The 17,896-nt window shown below is 41.5% G+C and overlaps 1 protein-coding gene across 3 annotated transcripts in view; it reads left to right on the top strand.

Annotated features, from left to right (window-relative positions):
* Positions 1 to 17,896, top strand: part of dgki (diacylglycerol kinase, iota) — a 253,041-nt gene that overhangs the window by 89,345 nt on the left and 145,800 nt on the right. For all 3 annotated transcript variants that reach the window (XM_043708943.1, XM_043708942.1, XM_043708940.1), the window contains exon 7: positions 3,619 to 3,690. In XM_043708943.1, the coding sequence (XP_043564878.1) occupies positions 3,619 to 3,690 (72 nt within the window). The remainder of the gene's footprint in view (positions 1 to 3,618; positions 3,691 to 17,896) is intronic.

Raw genomic sequence — 17,896 nt, 5'->3', positions numbered from 1 at the left:
ACCTTGTCTCAGTCAAATCCCTCGAACTCAGCACCACCTTCCTAACCTGCAATCTTCTTCCTGACCTCTCCGGCCCCACCCCCACTCCAGCCTATCACCCTCACCTTGACCTCCTTCCACTTATTGCATTTCCAATGCCCGTCCCCCAAGTCCCTCCTCCCTACCTTTTATCTTAGCCTGCTGGACACATTTTCCTCATTCCTGAAGAAGGACTCATGCCCGAAATGTCGAATCTCCTGCTCCTTGGATGCTGCCTGTCCTACTGCGCTTTTTCAGCAACACATTTTCAGCACTGTACCTGCATCTACCACTTCCTCTGGCAGTTCATTCCACATAAAAACCACTCCCTGTATGAAAAGAATGCCTCTCAGGTTCCTTTTAAATCTTTCTCTTCTCACCTTAAAAATAAGCTCTTGAGTTTTGAACTCATCCACCCTAGGGAAAAGACCTTTGCTTTCATCTTAGCTATGCCCCTCATTGTTTTATAAACTTCTATAAAAGTCACCCCTCAACTTTCTGTATTCCCATGAGAAAAGTCCCAGTCTATCCTTATAACTCAAACCCTCTAGTTCCAGCAACATTCTGGTAAATCTTTTCTGCATGCTCTCCAAATTAATAATATCCTTCCTATAGCAAGGCAACCCGCACTGTACTCCAAAAGTGGTCTCACCAATGTCTTGTACAACCTCGACATAACATCCCAACAGCTATACTCAATCATAGGAGCAATGAAGGCAAGCCTGCTAAATGCCTTCTTAACCACCCTGTCTACCTGCGACTCAACTTTCAAATAACAATGGTTACGACATGGGGTAAATCCCTTTGCTAATTTAAACCCGACACAGAGGGAAGCTTACCTCATGTCATAATCTGTTAAATTTTGAGAGGCAAAGAACTTTCCCAGATTTCACTATTTAAAGTAAAAATTAACAATTTTATTCTTTAAGTCCAACAGAGAACATTAAAACCATAACTATTTACAACTCCTTTCTCTTAAAACTGTCTTTTACCTCCCACTCTAAATACTGGTCTGATAAATTCCCTCTTAAACTTACGGCAATTCAACTTCAAATCCAGTTGTTGTCTTCAGATGCCAAATGTCTGCTGTAGATTTCTCTAGGTCAGCTTCTGTCTTCTGCTGCACAAATTTCTTATGGACAGGTACCTTTCAGTGAGCTATTCTGCTGGCAGTCTTTACTTCTGGGTGCCCCTTGCTGTTCTTGCCTTAACTGTTCAAAATGTCCAATTTTATACCCTAAAACGTTAGATCATTTCATTGGTTTGATGTCATCCCAAACAGTGAAATTCAAATTCGATTGGATTTTCGTATCTGGGGCATAATTTAAACTGTTTGGCCTAATTTGAATTTTTCCCCACAATCCCAGCTATTTGTTTCAACCAAGTGTTACATTTTAAATTGTTCAGCACACTCTCTGCTTTGTCAGTCCTTACCAGCTTCCTCTCTCCCTTCGACATACAGTACATCTACACCTTCATAACACTATATACTTGAACTCCTAGGTCTCTCTATTCAACAACACTACCCATGGGACAACCATTAACTGTACAAGTCATGCTCTTGCTTGTTTTACCAACATTTAATATTTTGCATTTATCCAAATTCAACTTTATCTGCCACTCCTCAGCCCATTGGCCCCAATTAATCAAGATCTCTTTGCAATCTTAACCTTCTTCACTGTCAACCATACCACTAATTTTCATGTCATCTGCAAACTTACTATCCATGCCTCCCGAATGCTCATCCAAATCGTTTATATAAATGACAAACAAAAGTGGACCCAGCACTGATCCCTATGGAACATTGCTGGTCGCAGGCCTCCAGTTTGAAGAACAATCCTGCACCACCACTCTCTCTCTCCTACCATCAAGCCAATCTTGTATTCAATTGCCAAGGTCTCCCTGACTCCCACGTTATGTAACTTAACTAATTAGTCTATCATGTGGAACCTTGTCAAAGGCTTTACTAAAATCCATGTAGACAACATCTACTACTCTGCCCGCAATCTTTTTGGTTATGTCCACAAAAAACTCAATCAAGTTTGTGAAAAATGCCTTCTCATGCATAAAGCCATGCTGACTATTCCAAATCCGTCCTTTCCTCTCCAAATGCATGTAAATCCTATCTTTCAGAATCCCTTCCAAGAACTTACCCATCACTGATGTCACTGATGTCAGTCTCACAGGTCTGTAGCTCCCAGTCTTCTTCTTACAGCATTTCCTAAATAAAGGTACAACATTAGTCACCCTCCAGTCTTCTGGCACCTTGCCCACAGCTGTAGATGATACAAATCTCTCTGTTAGGGGCCCCACAATCTCTTCGCTAACTTCCTAGGTCAATGTCCTGGGATACACTTGATCAGGTCCCAGAGATTAATCCAACTTTTTGTTCTTTAAGAGCTCCAGAATTTCCTCTTCTGTAATATGGACTGTTTACAAGACATCAATATCAATTTCCCAACATTCCCTAGCCTCCATTTCTTTCTGCACAGTAAAAATTGTTGCAAAATATACATTCAGTGTCTCTCCCATTTCCAGTGGATCCACACACAAATGACCTCATTGATCTTTAAGGGGCCCTGTTCTCTCCCTTGTTGCTCTTTTGCTCTTAATGTACTTGTAAAATCTCTTTGGATTATCCTTAACCTTATCTGCCAAAGCTATCCCATATTCCCCTTCGCCATCTTGATTTTCCCATTTAAGAATGCTCCCAAACCTCTAATACTTTTCAAGAGTTTCACTTGATCCCAGTTGTCTATACCTAATAAAAGATTCCTTCTTATTCTTTATTCAATATCTTTATTCATTCACTGTTACTTTCTCTTACCATCCTGACCCTTCATTTTAACAGGAACATAATGCCAATTGTCGTAAACACATATCTGGTTCATTAATGTGCTTTGAGGAAAGAAATCTTCTGTCCTTACCTGGTCCGGTCCACAGGTGACTTCAGAGTCATAGCAATGTAGTTGACTCTTAACTTCCCTCAAGGCAATTAGAGATAGGCAATAAATGCTAACCTAGCCCATGTTCCATGAGTGTATCATATTCTGGTACTTTGATACAACATTGTGCTGTAGCTGCTTCTGAGTGGTATTCTTTATCAGAGAAAATCCTCTTTATAATCTTATTTCATCTGGTGTCTAAAGCCATTGATGTTTTCAGTGTTGAAACAGTTACCATATGGGAATGCCAGTGTGGAGAAAAATATTAGGGAATGTCACAGGCTCTCCAAAGGATCAAAGACTGGAATGAATGATGTAGCTTTTAGGGGATAACTCTTGGATCTCCCTTAGTTTCCAAGTCTCAGGAACAGCTCCAGCCCATTTGAAAATTTGGATGTGTGCTGGGCTGGCAGGGTTACTCACACCCTCTGAACAGTTAGCAGTTGACCAATGGTATGCCAATGAAATCTGAACAAGAAGATGGTTTGGGCCACAGACAGCTCATGTGAGACCCAATACATCCACAGAGTGGTTAGCTGAAATGAACCCTTCAACGTGTGTTTTCAGATCTCTTTGGGAGGATGTGACCAACACCTCTTTTAGTAGCTCTACTGTTTCTAATTGTCTGTAAATTGCAATCTTTTTTATTTTGCAGGGTTTCCAACAAAAGTTTTCATTCCATACTAAGGAAATCATCGCCATCAGCTGCTCCTGGTGCAAGCAGGCAGTAAGTAGCTGTCGCAGTTTAACATTCCAAGTTTGGAGAACTTATATTTTTCCACAATACTTTAAAATGTAATTTATTTCAAGTTTTTGTGAAAATGCTTGGAGTGGTTTCTTTAAAAGAATTTATTGAAAGTTCACTGTGGACATTGGAGATTTATTTAACAAGTTTTCTGGAAACCACATGACTAGAGATAATTTCTGGATTTGCTGTAAATCCCTGTTTTGATCAATGACCAGTGTGAAGAGGTTCTTACCTTATTTGGCTCAGTTGGAAGAAAACATGCTAAGAACAAGCTGCCCAGCTGATCTCTTTCACTTCTGACAAAAAAAACCTTCTTGCTGAGTTCAGGGTGAAACCAATTTGTTCTTTGAGAGAGTGATTGAAGAAACAATTCAAAGTCATAGTTGCTGAGCAAGCTGAGTCTACAAGACTTCGGAGATAATCATGGCTGTTTAGTGACATGACCACACTAGCCAGAAAATCACAGCAACAAACTGCCAAGAAATCTGGTTCTTTCTCCATTTTCTGAAGAGTGATCATGTTTATAGATGTGTGTTTTGCAGATTTTAAAGGGATGACCATTTATACTTCTATATTTATGTGTGTGCGCACGTGCATCCAATTGTTGCAGATTTTGTTTTGACAATAAAGCAATAACAGTCTTTATTAAGAAACCTGGTTGATATATTTTGTTATTTGAAAGAATCATCTTGGTAACTGGAAAATATATTTCACTCCTCCAGCCTCAGTTGTAAGGTAAAACTGATTCCCAATGCAGTCAAAATTTAATTGGAACCGGATACTAATAATTGGAAAATGATAAAAAAAAACAGGTTCCTTATTCATTACTATTATTATCAAAATAACTTTGGCAATTGCGTGGGGATATTTCTCTGAACGATTTGCGAAGAATTACCATGATTAAGCTAATTGAATTGACTGGGAAGTTAGATGAGTGCTAAAAGTAGAGGCTAGAAAGATAAGCTTAATTGATGTAATTGCACATTTGTAATTAGGAGAACAGAAACACAAACCAGATGATGAGTTAATTGAGTTAACGAGATTTCAATAGCAATTTTTAAATTTTAATTTGATTTGATTTATCATTGTTGCATATCCTGAGATACAGTGAAAAGTATTGTTTTGCATGCTATCCAGACAAATCATACCTTACATATGTACATCAGGGTAATAGAACAGCATGCAGTGTTACAGCTACAAAGAAGGTGCAGAGAAAGATCAACTCTCATATGAGGTCTGTTCATTAGTCAGATAACAGCAAATGAAGTCGCGTGAACAAGAGAAGAAATGGAAATTAAAATAATTGAACTTGAAGAAGAAACATTCAAAGCACAAAAAGAGTGAGCACTTGAGGGAGGATAAAGAAAAAGAATTTAGCAGTTAGAGCTAGAATTTGAAGTGTAGAAAATAGTCAGGGAGAGAGAATACCAACTTAAAGGAAGACAAATCTGACTCCAGGGAACATTCTCACAGACAGATCAGAATCTAATCCAAGATCCAGAGTGGAACAGTAAAAATTTTTAAATTTCCTTCCCAAGATTTGATGAAATGGACGCAGAGGCATTTTTCATTTCATTTGAAAAGATAACTAAGCAGATGGGGCCATTAAAAGAAAATCTGACATTGTTCATGTAAAGCAGGCTATTTGGAAGAGCTCATCACTTTATGCCTTGCTTTCTGAGGATACTTCTGTGGATCGAGGTGTGAAAACAGCTTATTCTTGGTGCATAGGAGTTGGTCCCCGAGGCTGACAGGCAGAAATTTCAGAATATCCAGTAGAAGCTTGAAAAAATAGAATTTGAGAAGGTGAAGCAAAATAACTTTGACTGTTGAACACAGGTATTAAAAAGGTGGAAACCATGTTTGTGAACCTTAGGAAATAATTGTCTGAGGAGAATTTGAAAATTCATTTTATCCAATAGTAAAAAAATCACCAGGAATTCAGAAGATTGTAATGGGAAAACCAGCAGCTGAGATGGCTGGTGATTATGCACTGGCCCTCAAGTCCATCATGTTCCTTCAGCCACCTCAACCCAAAAAGATACACGAGAACTTCAGGACTTCTAATATCAGTGGTAGGGAATCAACTGGAGCAAATAGAGAAGAAGAAAATTAATCTCCATTCAGGCAGATAAGGTTTGATCAGGCATAGCCTAACAAATGTGGTGGAATTTTTCAGAGGTCATCAAGTATTTGAATGATGGTAAGGCAGTTATAGAATCATGGAGTCATACAGCACAGAAACAATCCAACTCGTCCATGCTGACCAAGTTTCCCAACAAAGTTACTCCATTTGTCTGCATTAGGCTCATACACCTCTAAACCTTTCCTATTCATGTATGTATCCAAATGTCTTTTAAATTGTTGTAACTGTACCTGCATCTACCACTACTTCTGGCAGTTCATTCCACTTTCCAGCTTAAAAAATGCTCCCCTAGTTTTGAACTCTCCCACCCGAACCCATGAATTATGTAACTGGCTGCTGTTGTTTATTATTTGCTAACCACCCTGTTCAGAGATGTTATTACACACCTCTAGAAAAAGTGGTACTTTAACCCAGACCTCCTGGCCCAGCGGAAAGGACACTACCACTGCACCACAAGAGGGCCATATTGATGAAGTTTATAGTTTGAATGGATTTTAGCAAGCCCCTTAACAAGGTCTCATGGGAAACTGAAAAAGAAGGTAAAATCTCACATAATCCAGGGTGTGGCGATGCTGATGTTGGACTGAGGTGGACAAAGTCAGAAGTCATAAGAAACAAGTTTATAGGCCAACTGGTTATTAGAAATCACAAGCATTCTGAGCACTGCTCCTTCATGAAGCAGTGGGAAGAGGGACAGGCACAGAATTTATGTGCACAGAGATAATGACAAGATAATCCCAGGTAATTAAGAGTGTCAAAAGATAAATACAAATAGTGTGAGTGGAGTGTAAACAGGCTGAATAGCAAGTGAAGGGATGACCTGCGTGTTATGGACCACACCAGACCCCCTCAAAATATTTTGACAAGGTAGCCTAGACCCTAACATTTCCTTATTTAAAGAAGATGTGAAGTTCATGTTCCAGACGTGATGCAACTGGTGAAACTACCTGAAGTTAAGCAGAACACAATTTATTTAAATACTGTAGTTAAAATACAAACAAAAAGAAGAGGAATTTAGAATAACTTAATTATTGGAAAACTTATCCAAATAGTAGATACAATACTCATTACTAATTAACTGTTCTAGTAACATCCCATAAACATATCTCTTGACAATAAGGTAAATTCAGACACACATTCTTAAATGCAATTCCCCAATCCAGGAGGAAACAATATTAAGAGAGATTTCAAAGAATGTAGCAGCTAGGAATCATTTACTGAAGCTTCCAACTCTCCTGGGATCCCAAAGCTACCAACTGCTACAGATAAAAACTACTAGAAAGCCTGGGCTGAGAGAACTGGCCACACTGGATGTAGGTTTGCTCGCTGAGCTGGAAGGTTCATTTTCAACGTTTGTCACCATACTAGATAACATCTTCAGTGAGCCTCCGGACAAGGTGGTGTAGCCTGCTTTCTATTTATATGTTATGGTTCTGTTCGCTGAGCTGGGAATTTGTGTTGCAGACGTTTTGTTCCCTGACTAGGTGACATCCTCAGTGCTTAGGAGACTCCTGTGAAGCGCTTCTTTGATCTTTCCTCCGGCATTTGTAGTGGTTTGAATCTGCCGCTTCCGGTTGTCAGTTCCAACTGTCCGTTGCAGTGACCGGTATATTGGATCCAGGTCGATGTGCTTATTGATTGTATCTGTGGATGAGTTCCATGCCTCTAGGAATTCCCTGGCTGTTCTCTGTTTGGCTTGTCCTATAATAGTAGTGTTGTCCCAGTCGAATTCAAAACCAATGTAGTGTACAAAATCCCATGCAAGGACTGCACAAAACACTACATAGGACAAACAGGAAGACAGCTAACGATCCGCATCCATGAACACCAACTAGCCACGAAATGACATGACCAGCTATCCTTAGTAGCCACACACGCAGATGACAAGCAACATGAATTCGACTGGGACAACACTACTATTATAGGACAAGCCAAACAGAGAACAGCCAGGGAATTCCTAGAGGCATGGCACTCATCCACAGATTCAAACAATAAGCACATCGACCTGGACCCAATATACCGGCCACTGAAACGGACAGCTGGAACTGACAACCGGAAGCGGCAGATTCAAACCACTATAAATGCCGGAGGAAAGATCACAGAAGCGTTTCACAGGAGTCTCCCAAGCACTGAGGATGTCACCTAGACAGAGGACAAAACGTCTGCAACACAAATTCCCAGCTCGGCGAACAGAACCTCAACAACGAGCACCCGAGCTACAAATCTTCTCACAAACTTTCTATTTATATGTTTGCGTTTCCTTGGGTTTGTGACGTCATTTCCAGTGGTGACATCATTTCCTGTTCTTTGTCTCAAGGAGTGGTAATTGGGATCCAAGGCAATGTGTTTGTTGATAGAGTTCCAGTTGGAATGCCATACTTCTAGGAATTCTCATGCATGCCTGTTTGGCTTGGTCTAAGATGGATGTGTTGCCCCAGTCAAAGTGATGTCCTTCCTCATCTGTACGTAAGGATACTAATGAAAGTGGGACATGTCTTTTTGTGGCTAGTAAATAACATTAGTTTTGCTTGTTGTCTGTGTAGGGTCTTCAAGTTCATTAGCTGCTGTTTTACTGTATTGGTGGGTTTGTGGGCTACCATGATGCCAAGGGGTCTCACCATAGGAAATGACATCACCAAATGAAGGAAACCCAAACATATAAATAGAATGTGGGCTACAGGACTGCTTTGTCCAGAGGCTCACTGAAGATGTTACCTTGCATGGTGACGAAATGTCTGAAAACCAACCTTACAGCTCAGCGAGCAAACCTACATCCAGGACCTCAATCTGAGCTACAAATCTTCTCAAAATCCATTAGAACTGCCACTTCCCTTCCATTATTATAACAGTTCTTAAAAAAACCTAAAGGCCTTCTAAATTGTTGACTTAGGCTGTCTCTAATAGCCAGTTCGGCATCTCTGCCTTTGCAACCTCCCTTTAAAAATCCCAGGACAAAATAACCTTTTTAAAGTGATAGCATCGTAACATAACCGATTAATAATTACACAAAGTCAAAAATAGGATGATACTAAAAACAAACCAAATGGCTGGAATAACATGAGAAGTATAAAGAGGCACATGACGAGAGTCTAAACAAAGTAGCAAGTAATCCAAAACTGTACAAACTAATTAAGGTAGAGAGATAATAACAAGTTATCGAGATGATGGTGTCAAAAGAGAACAGTAAGGAAGATTTTATACGGAACAGTATGGTGAGGTTACATGTAGAGAAGAGGTGTTGGAAATCCTGGAAAAGGTGAAAATAGATATCTATAACTCTATAACTGTATCGCAAAATGAACCCAAAATCTCAGTTACGGCCATCCTCATGGGTACTGGCTATCAGTTTCTGCTCAGCAATTCTATTGCTGTATATCTTGAAGGCTGCCTTGGAGGACACTACCTGAAAATCAGAGATTGAATGTCCTTTACTGCTGAAGTGTTCCCCAACTGACGATAATCTGACACATCTTGCAGAGGTTACTGTAGCAAGGTTGTGTGCTGGGTAGTTTGCTGCAAATAATGGTCTGTTTGAGATTAGTCAGCTGTTTAAGGTGAGAAGTGGAGGCATTGGGATGACCTTGGTGTGATGTTTGTTGTTGTTCAGTTGTTGGTAGGCCTCTTTGTGGGACAGTCATAGAGATTTACAACACAGAAACAGACCTTGGGTCCAACTCGTCCGTGCTGACCAGATATCCTAATCTAATCTAGTCCAGTAATTTGCCAGTAGTTGGCCCATAACCCTCTATTCATACACCCATCCAGATGTTTTTAAATGTTGTAATTGTACCAGCTTCCACCACTTCGTCTGGCAGCTCATTCCATACACATACCACTCTCTGCATGAAACAGTTGCGCCCTCAGTCACTTCTTAAAGTTTCCTCGCTCACCTTAAATCTATGCCTCCCATTTTGAACTCCCCCCATCCCTGGGAAAAGATCTTGTCTATTTGCCCTATCCATGCCCCTCATGATTTTAAAAACCTCTATTAGGTCACCCCTCAGCCTCTGACACTCTGAGGAAAATATCCCAGCCTATTCAGCCTGTCCCTCAACCCTGGCAATGTCCTTGTAAATATTTCCTGAACCCTTTCAAGTTTCACAACACCCTGCCGATAGCAATGAGGCCAGAACTGAACACAGTATATTAATAGTGGCCAAACTAATTTCCTGTACAGCCGCAACATGACCTCCCAATTCCTATACTCAAATGCACATACCAAATGCTTTCTTCACTGTCCTATCGACCTGCAACTTCACTTTCAAGGAACTGTAAAACTCCATTCCAAGGTCTCTTTGTTCAGCAACATTTCCCAAGATCCTATTGTTAAAAATAGAACAGTACAGGCTCTTCAGCCCTCAATATTGTGCCCACCTTTTATCCTATTCTAAGATCAAACTAACCTACATAACCTTAATTTCACTATCATCCATGTGCCTATCCAAGAAGTGTCCCTAATGTATCTGACTCCACTACCACTGCTGGCAATGCTTTCCACACACCCACCACACTGTGTAAAGAACCTAAGTCTGACTTCTCCCTCAAACCTTACCCCAATCACCTTAAAATTTAGCCCCCGCGTGATGGCCATTTCCACCCTGGGAAAATGTCCTGGTTATCCACTCAATCTATGCCTGTCATCATCTTTTGGAGATGCCGGTGTTGGACTGGGGTGTACAAAGTTAAAAATCACACAACACCAGGTTATAGTCCAACAGGTTTAATTGGAAGCACACTAGCTTTCGGAGCGACGCTCCTTCATCAGGTCGCTCCAAAAGCTAGTGTGCTTCCAATTAAACCTGTTGGACTATAACCTGGTGTTGTGTGATTTTTAACTCTGTCATCATCTTGTACATCTCTATCATGCCACTTTTCATTCTTTTTTGCTTGAATGAGAAAAGCCCTAGCTCCCTCAACCTTTCTTCACAAGACATGCCCTCTAGTCCAAGCAGCATTCTGGTAAGAATTTCCTCTGCACCCTCTCTAAAGCTTCCACATCCTTCTTATAATGAAGCAACCAGAACTGAACACAATATTCCAAGTGTGGTCTAATCAGGGCTTTATAAAGCTGCAGCATAACCTCGCGACTCAAACTCAATCCCCCCGCTAATGAAAGACAACACACCATACGACTTCTTAACAACCCTATCAACTTGGGTGGCAACTTGGGGGGATCTATAGACATGGACCCCAAGATCCCTCTGTTCTTCCACACTGCCAAGAATCCTGCCTTCAACCCTGTATTCCGCATTAAAATTCTAATCCAAAATAAATCACTTCACACTTTTCCAAGTTGAACTCCATCAGCCACTTCTCAGCCCAGCTCTACATCCTGTCAATGTCCTGTTCCAAACTACAACAGTCCTTCACACTATCCACAACTCCACCAACCTTCATGTCATTGGCAAACTTACTAACCCATCTTCCACTTCCTCATCCAAGTCATTTATAAAAAATCACAAAGAGCAGAGATCCCTGTGGAACAACACTGGTCACCGAGCTCCAAGCTGAATACTTTCCATCTACTACTACCCTCTGTCTTCTATGGGCCAGCCAATTCTGTATCCAGAGAGCCACATTTCCCTGTGTCCCATGTCTCCTTACTTCCTGAATGAACCTACCATGGGGAACCTTATCAAACAACTTGCTGAAATCCTTATACATCACATCCACAGCTCTACCTTCGTCAAACTGTTTTGTCACATCCTCAAAGAATTCAGTAAAGTTTGTGAGGCATGATCTACCCTCACAAAGCCATGCTGGCTATCTCTAATCAAGCTATGCTTTTCCAAATAATCTTTAATCCTGTCTCTCAGAACCCTCACCAATAATTTGCCCATCACCGACGTAAGACTAACTGGTCTGCAATTCCCAGGGTTATCCCTATTTTGAAAAAGGGAATAACGTTTGCCACCCTCTAATCATCTGGTACTACTCTAGTGGACTGTGAGGATGCAAAGATCATAGCCAAAGTCACAGCAATCTCTTCCCTCACCTCCTATAGTAACCTTGGGTATATCCTATCTGGGAAAAAGTGAGGACTGCAGATGCTGGAGTACCAGAGTTGAAAAATGTGGTGCTGGAAAAATACAGCAGGCCAGGCAGCATCCGAGGAGCAGGACAATCGACATTTCGGGCATAAGCCCTGAAGAAGGGCTTACGCCCGAAACATCGATTCTCTATATCCTATCTGGCCGAAATGACCTATCTATCCTAATGTTTTTCAAAATTTACAGCACATCCTTCTTAATATCAACCTTTTTGAGCATGTCAGCTTGTTTCATGCTGTCATCACAAACGACAAGGTCCCGCTCACTAGCGAATACTGAAACATGTTTTCATTAACAACCTCCCCTACCTCCTCTGACTCTTGGCACAAGTTCCCTCCACTATCCCTGATCGGCCCTACCCTCACTCTAGCCATCCTCTTGTTCCTCACGTAAGTGTAGAATGCTTTGGGGTTTTCCTTAATCCTACCCGCCAAGGCTTTTCATGGCTCCTTCCAGCTCTCCTAAGTCCATTCTTCAGTTCGTTCCTGGCAACCTGTAATCCTCTAGAGCCCTGTCTGATCCTTGCTTCCTCAAGCTTAAGTAAGCTTCCTTCTTCCTCTTGACTAGATGTTCCACATCTCTTGTAATCCAAGGTTCCTTCCCCCTACCAAATCTTCCTTGCCTCAGTGGGACAAACCTATTCAGCACTCGCAGCAAGTGCTCCCTAAACAACCTCAACATTTCTGTTGTGTATTTCCGAGAACATCTGTTCCTAATTTGTGCTCCACAGTTCCTGCCTAATAGCATTGTAATTCCCCCTCCCCCAATTAAATACTTTCCCATCCCATCTGTTCCTATCCCTCTCCATGACTACAGGAAAGGTCAGGAATTGTGATCACTATCATCGAGATGCTCACCCACTGAGAGATCTGACACCTGGCCTGGTTTGTTGCCAAGCACCAAATCCAATATGGCCTCCCCTCGAGTTGGACTATGCATTTGGTCAGGAACTCTTCCTGGACACATCTAACAAAGTCTGTTCCATCCAAACTATTTGCACTATGGAGGTTCCAATCAATATCAGGGAAGTTGAAGTCACCCTTGACAACAACCTGGTTACTTCTGTATCTTTCTAAACTCTGCCTCCCAATCTGTTCCTGCATTTCTCTGTTGCTATTGGGGGTCTATAGAAAACTCCCAATAAAGTGACTGCTCCTTTTCTGTTTGAATTCCATCTATACTGACTCAGTAGACAAACCTTCCTCAATGGCCTCCCTTTCTGCAGCTGTGATACTATCCCCTGATTAGTAATGTCACTCTCCCACCTCTTCTATCTCCCCCTTCCTATTCCTTTTCAAACATCTAAAAGCTACGAACATCCAACAACCATTCCTGCCACTGTGATATCCAAGTTTCTGTAATGGTCACAACATCGTAGTTCCAAGTACTGATCCATGCTCCTGACACTTTTTGCATTAAAATAGACACACTTCAACCCATTAAACTGACTGCAACTTTACCCCATCAAACATCTATCCTTTCTTAAGTGTGTAAATCCCATCCTGATTTGGCTTTCCAAAATACAGCACCTCACATTTGTCTAAATTAAACTCCATCTTCCACTCATCAGCCATTGACCCAGCTGATCTCCGAGGTAACCTTCTTCGTTGAATAATTTATCTCCAATTTTGGTATTATCTGCAAACTTACTAACCAGTCCATTCTATTCTGTATTCTTTGTTGTCCAGTACTTCCCCAGAGTGGAGTAACTACATCATGTTCTTTGTAGCCTTCAACATGTCATTAATGATGAATATCTTGCCCAGGCCATTTATACTAACATCACACGTGGGAACACAGTGCACCACGTACATACTCATGTGACTCGGCCAATGTTGTCCACCTCATACGTTGCAAGAAAGGATGGTAAATCATCGAGACCATGCAGATGCTACGACAATGGATGAATGGATACCACACAACAATCGCCAAGCAGTAGTGTTCTCTCCCAGTTGGGGAACACTTTAGCAGTCAAGGACATTCAGCCTCTGATCTTCAGATAAGCATCCTCCAAGGTGACCTTCGAGATACACAACAACACAGGATTGCTGAACAGAAACTAAAAGCCAAGTTCCGTAACCATGAGGACGGCCTTAACCATGATCTTGAGTTCATGTCATGCTATATGTAACCCCACCAGACTGTTCTGTATAAAATCTTCCTTACTGTTCTGTTTTGACACCATCACCTTGATAACTTGTTATTATCTCACTATCTTAATTAGTATGTACAGTTTTGAATTACTTGTTACTTTGGTTAGACTCTTATACCATTTGGTTTTTCTCTAGTACCATTCTATTTTTGACTTTTTGTAATTATAAATCGGACCTTAGGTCACCCCTTCACTTGTTATTCAGCCTGTTGACACTCCACTCATGCTATTTGTATTTATCTTTTGACATTCCTAATTACCTGGAATTGTCGTGCCATTATCTCTCAGCTTATAAATTCTTGGGATACTTGTCCATAGATCCCTGAAAGTGGTAGGAAAGTTTAATAGTGTAGTTGAGAAAGCATATGGGATGCTTAGCTTTTTAATTATGGTATAGCTTATAAGAGCAGGGAGGTGATTTTGGAGCTGTGCAGATCTTTGTTTAGGCCACAGCAGGAGTACGATGTGCAGTTCTGGTCATTACACTATATCATAGAATCCCCAGTGTGGAAGCAGGCCATTTAGCTCATCACGTCCACACCAACCCTCTGAAGAGCATCTCACACAGACCGACACCTTGCACTAACCCTGCATTTCCCAGCCTGTATGTTTCCTGGGTAGTATGGGCAATTTAACATGGCCATTCCACCTAATCTTTGTACTGCAGGAGAAAACTGGAGCACCTGGAGGAAACCCATGCAGATGTGGGAAGAATCTAAAAACTCCACACAGACACTTGTCCAAGGGCAGAACTGAACCTAAGTACCTGACGTGTGAGGCAGAGTGCTGACCACTGAGCCATTGTGCCGTCCCTATAGAAAGAATGTGATTACAAAGGAGGGGGTACAAAGAAGATTCACCAGGAGGTTGTCTGGGTTGGAACATTTCAACTATGAAGAGAGCTGGATTCATTTGGGGTGTTTACTTTGGAGCAGAGAAGGTTGAAGAGGGATTTGTTGGAGATATAGGATTTGATATAAGGTTGAGGGGCATGGACATGGTGAATAGGAAACAGCTGTTCTCCCGAGTCAAAGGGTCAATAGCATAGAAGCATAATTTTATAGCAAAAGGAAGGATGTTTAAAGGGGATTTGTGGAAAACCGTTTCACCCTGAGGATGGTGGGGGTCTGGAAATGCATTGCCTGGGAGGATAGTTGAGGCAGGAAACCTCACAAGTTTTACAAAGTACTTAGATAAGTACTTGAAGTATCACAACGTTCAAGGCTTATTGTGGGAAAGTGGGACAATGTAGGAAGTAGTATATTTTTGGTGGTATGGCCTTGGTGGGCAGAAGGGCCTCTTCTGAACTGCATGATCCTATGATTTTCTGACTGTTAGAACATAGAACATAGAAAAATACAGCGCAGTACAGGCCCTTTGGCCCTCGATGTTGCGCTGATCCAAGCCCACCTAACCTACACTAGCCCACTATCCTCCATATGCCTATCCAATGCCCGTTTAAATGCCCATAAAGAGGGAGAGTCCACCACTGCTACTGGCAGGGCATTCCATGAACTCACGACTCGCTGAGTAAAGAATCTACCCCTAACATCTGTCCTATACCTACCACCCCTTAATTTAAAGCTATGCCCCCTTGTAATAGCTGACTCCATACGTGGAAAAAGGTTCTCATGGTCAAAGTGTTGATAGCACTTTAATGCAGGAGGCCATTACTGGTACTGGCAGCAGCTTCATACATCGCACATAACGTTTAGACAGAAGCTCAGAAAAGCACCAAGACTAGGATGTGCAATAAGACAGGGGCAAACCAAGTATTACAGGCACATGGGTAATTGGAGGTGGAAATTAAGAGGATTTGCACAGGTTCAGAAAAATGGGCCTATTAAAAATATTATTATTTATAGTTCACTAAAGTTATATCAGGTACACTAAAAGCTTTATGAAGTATATCTGTATACCTATCTGAAGTAACCCCCAGACTGGAAACAAGGAACTCAAATTAACTAGCAGGTAGCACCTTTGTCGGTTCCACCACAAGGCTAACAAGAAATAAGTGGGATTGAGTGGTTTGCAGATTGAGAGAGAATGGTTGCCAAAGACTAAAAAAGCTCCAGGAAGAGCAGTCCAGATTTTGCATCAATTCCTCAGCCTGGTTGAAGCAACAAGGATTCAGACAATACAAGAAGGTGGACTTCAAAGCTAGAAATTAATGATCCAGTAACCATTAGATGAGGAAGGGTGCAGCGATGAGCCATTGAGATTGGTCACTCCTGAGAAGCATCGAATACAGGGTCTTGGGCTCCACTGGCATTATGCCATTAAGTTACAAACAGTTGCCCTCAGTAGCAAATCAGGCCACTGTACTTCCAATCGCAGCTCCCGGGTAAACAAATGTGAGCATTCAGGAAATAGGCAATCTGGTCAGGATGGGAGTGAAATCTGAAGGAGATAGTGTTGACATTTGGAAAGAATTTAGCAGCAACTACAGTGGTGTGGTGATTGTAGCACCACATGGTCTTAGAATGCCCATTTTCAAATCTTACCTCAAAAGATGTTGCTAAACAGGCAGTCCCTTCAAGAACCCCCGATTTTCACAATTTTGATTTGTTCTTTCTTGGAGGCATGGGTGTTGCTGGCTAGGCCAGCATTTATTATCCATTGCAAATTTTCATTCAGGAGTTCATATGAGCTGCCTTCTTGAATTGCTGCAGCCCATTTGATGTTGGTAGACCTGCATTGCTGTTCAGGAGGGAGTTATGAGATTTTGACCCAGGGACAATGAAGAAACAATGCTACATTTCCAAATCAAGATGGTGAGTGGTTTTAAGGGGATGGTGGTATTTCCATGTGGTTGCTGCCTTTGTCCTTCTACACGTTAAAGGCTGCACCTTTTAATTGTCTGCAAAGTAACGAGTGTCTGTGTTAAGTGTGCAAATTGTTTTGGCCTTTATCAATATAAATATGATAATCAATATGATACCTTTATTAATGCAAGTGGGCAGCATTTCGGCTCAGTGGTTAGCACTGCTGCTTCACAGTATCAAGAACCCAGGTTCGAATCCAGCCTCAGGTGACTGTCTGGGTACAGTTCTTACGTTCTCCATAACTGCCTGGGTTTCCACTGGGTGCTCCACTGGGCGGGAAACTGTTTAGAGGGTTGGTGCAGATTTGATGGGCTGAATGGCCTGGTTCCATACTGAAGGGATTCTATAATTCTCTGAATATAATGGGCAATGCACTTCCATCTTGAAATGGACATGGACTTTCAGTGCGACATATTAAAGGTTTAGGAACCTGTCTGACTCCTGATGATAAAGTATAGTTGACTCATTTTCTATGCAAATTGGTTTCGTAATGAGAGCCATTTCTGTCACTAACTGGATAAATGTGAGCAGTTTGAAATCTAGTTGTGTCCTTTATCTGGTTAGCTGTGAAGCAGTTCCTCAAGCATTGGGCAAGATCTCATATTGTCCTATGATCAAGCTATTGCTATTCTGCAAGCATTCTCAGGTCTGTTAGATTAAACTTGATGGTGGGGAATGGAACTTATTGCTTGCTGCCCAGAATGGTGGCATGTGGTTGACTGCCTGGATGTGTAAATTTACAGTTATCCACCAATCCACTGGTGTGAAACAACCATAAAGATTTCCATATTTTCATTGTAAGAAAAAAGCCTCAGAGAATGAACGGCATAGTTAATGCAAAACACACAAGTCTTTTGCCAGTCCCATGTGATTGATTTCTTCCAACTAGGTAACTGCTATTGGCTCAAGAAGACTCATAGCAATAGTTCGTCATGTCTGTTTAGGGCAGATGGTAGCATAGTGGTCATGTCAATGCCTTAGTAATTCCAAGGCCAACGCCAATGCTTTATGG

This window comes from Chiloscyllium plagiosum, chromosome 19, assembly GCF_004010195.1.
Source record: "Chiloscyllium plagiosum isolate BGI_BamShark_2017 chromosome 19, ASM401019v2, whole genome shotgun sequence".
NCBI classification, from domain to species: Eukaryota; Metazoa; Chordata; class Chondrichthyes; order Orectolobiformes; family Hemiscylliidae; genus Chiloscyllium; species Chiloscyllium plagiosum.
The sequence above is the reverse complement of the archived record's forward strand: the minus strand, read 5'-3'. Positions and strand labels throughout refer to the sequence as shown.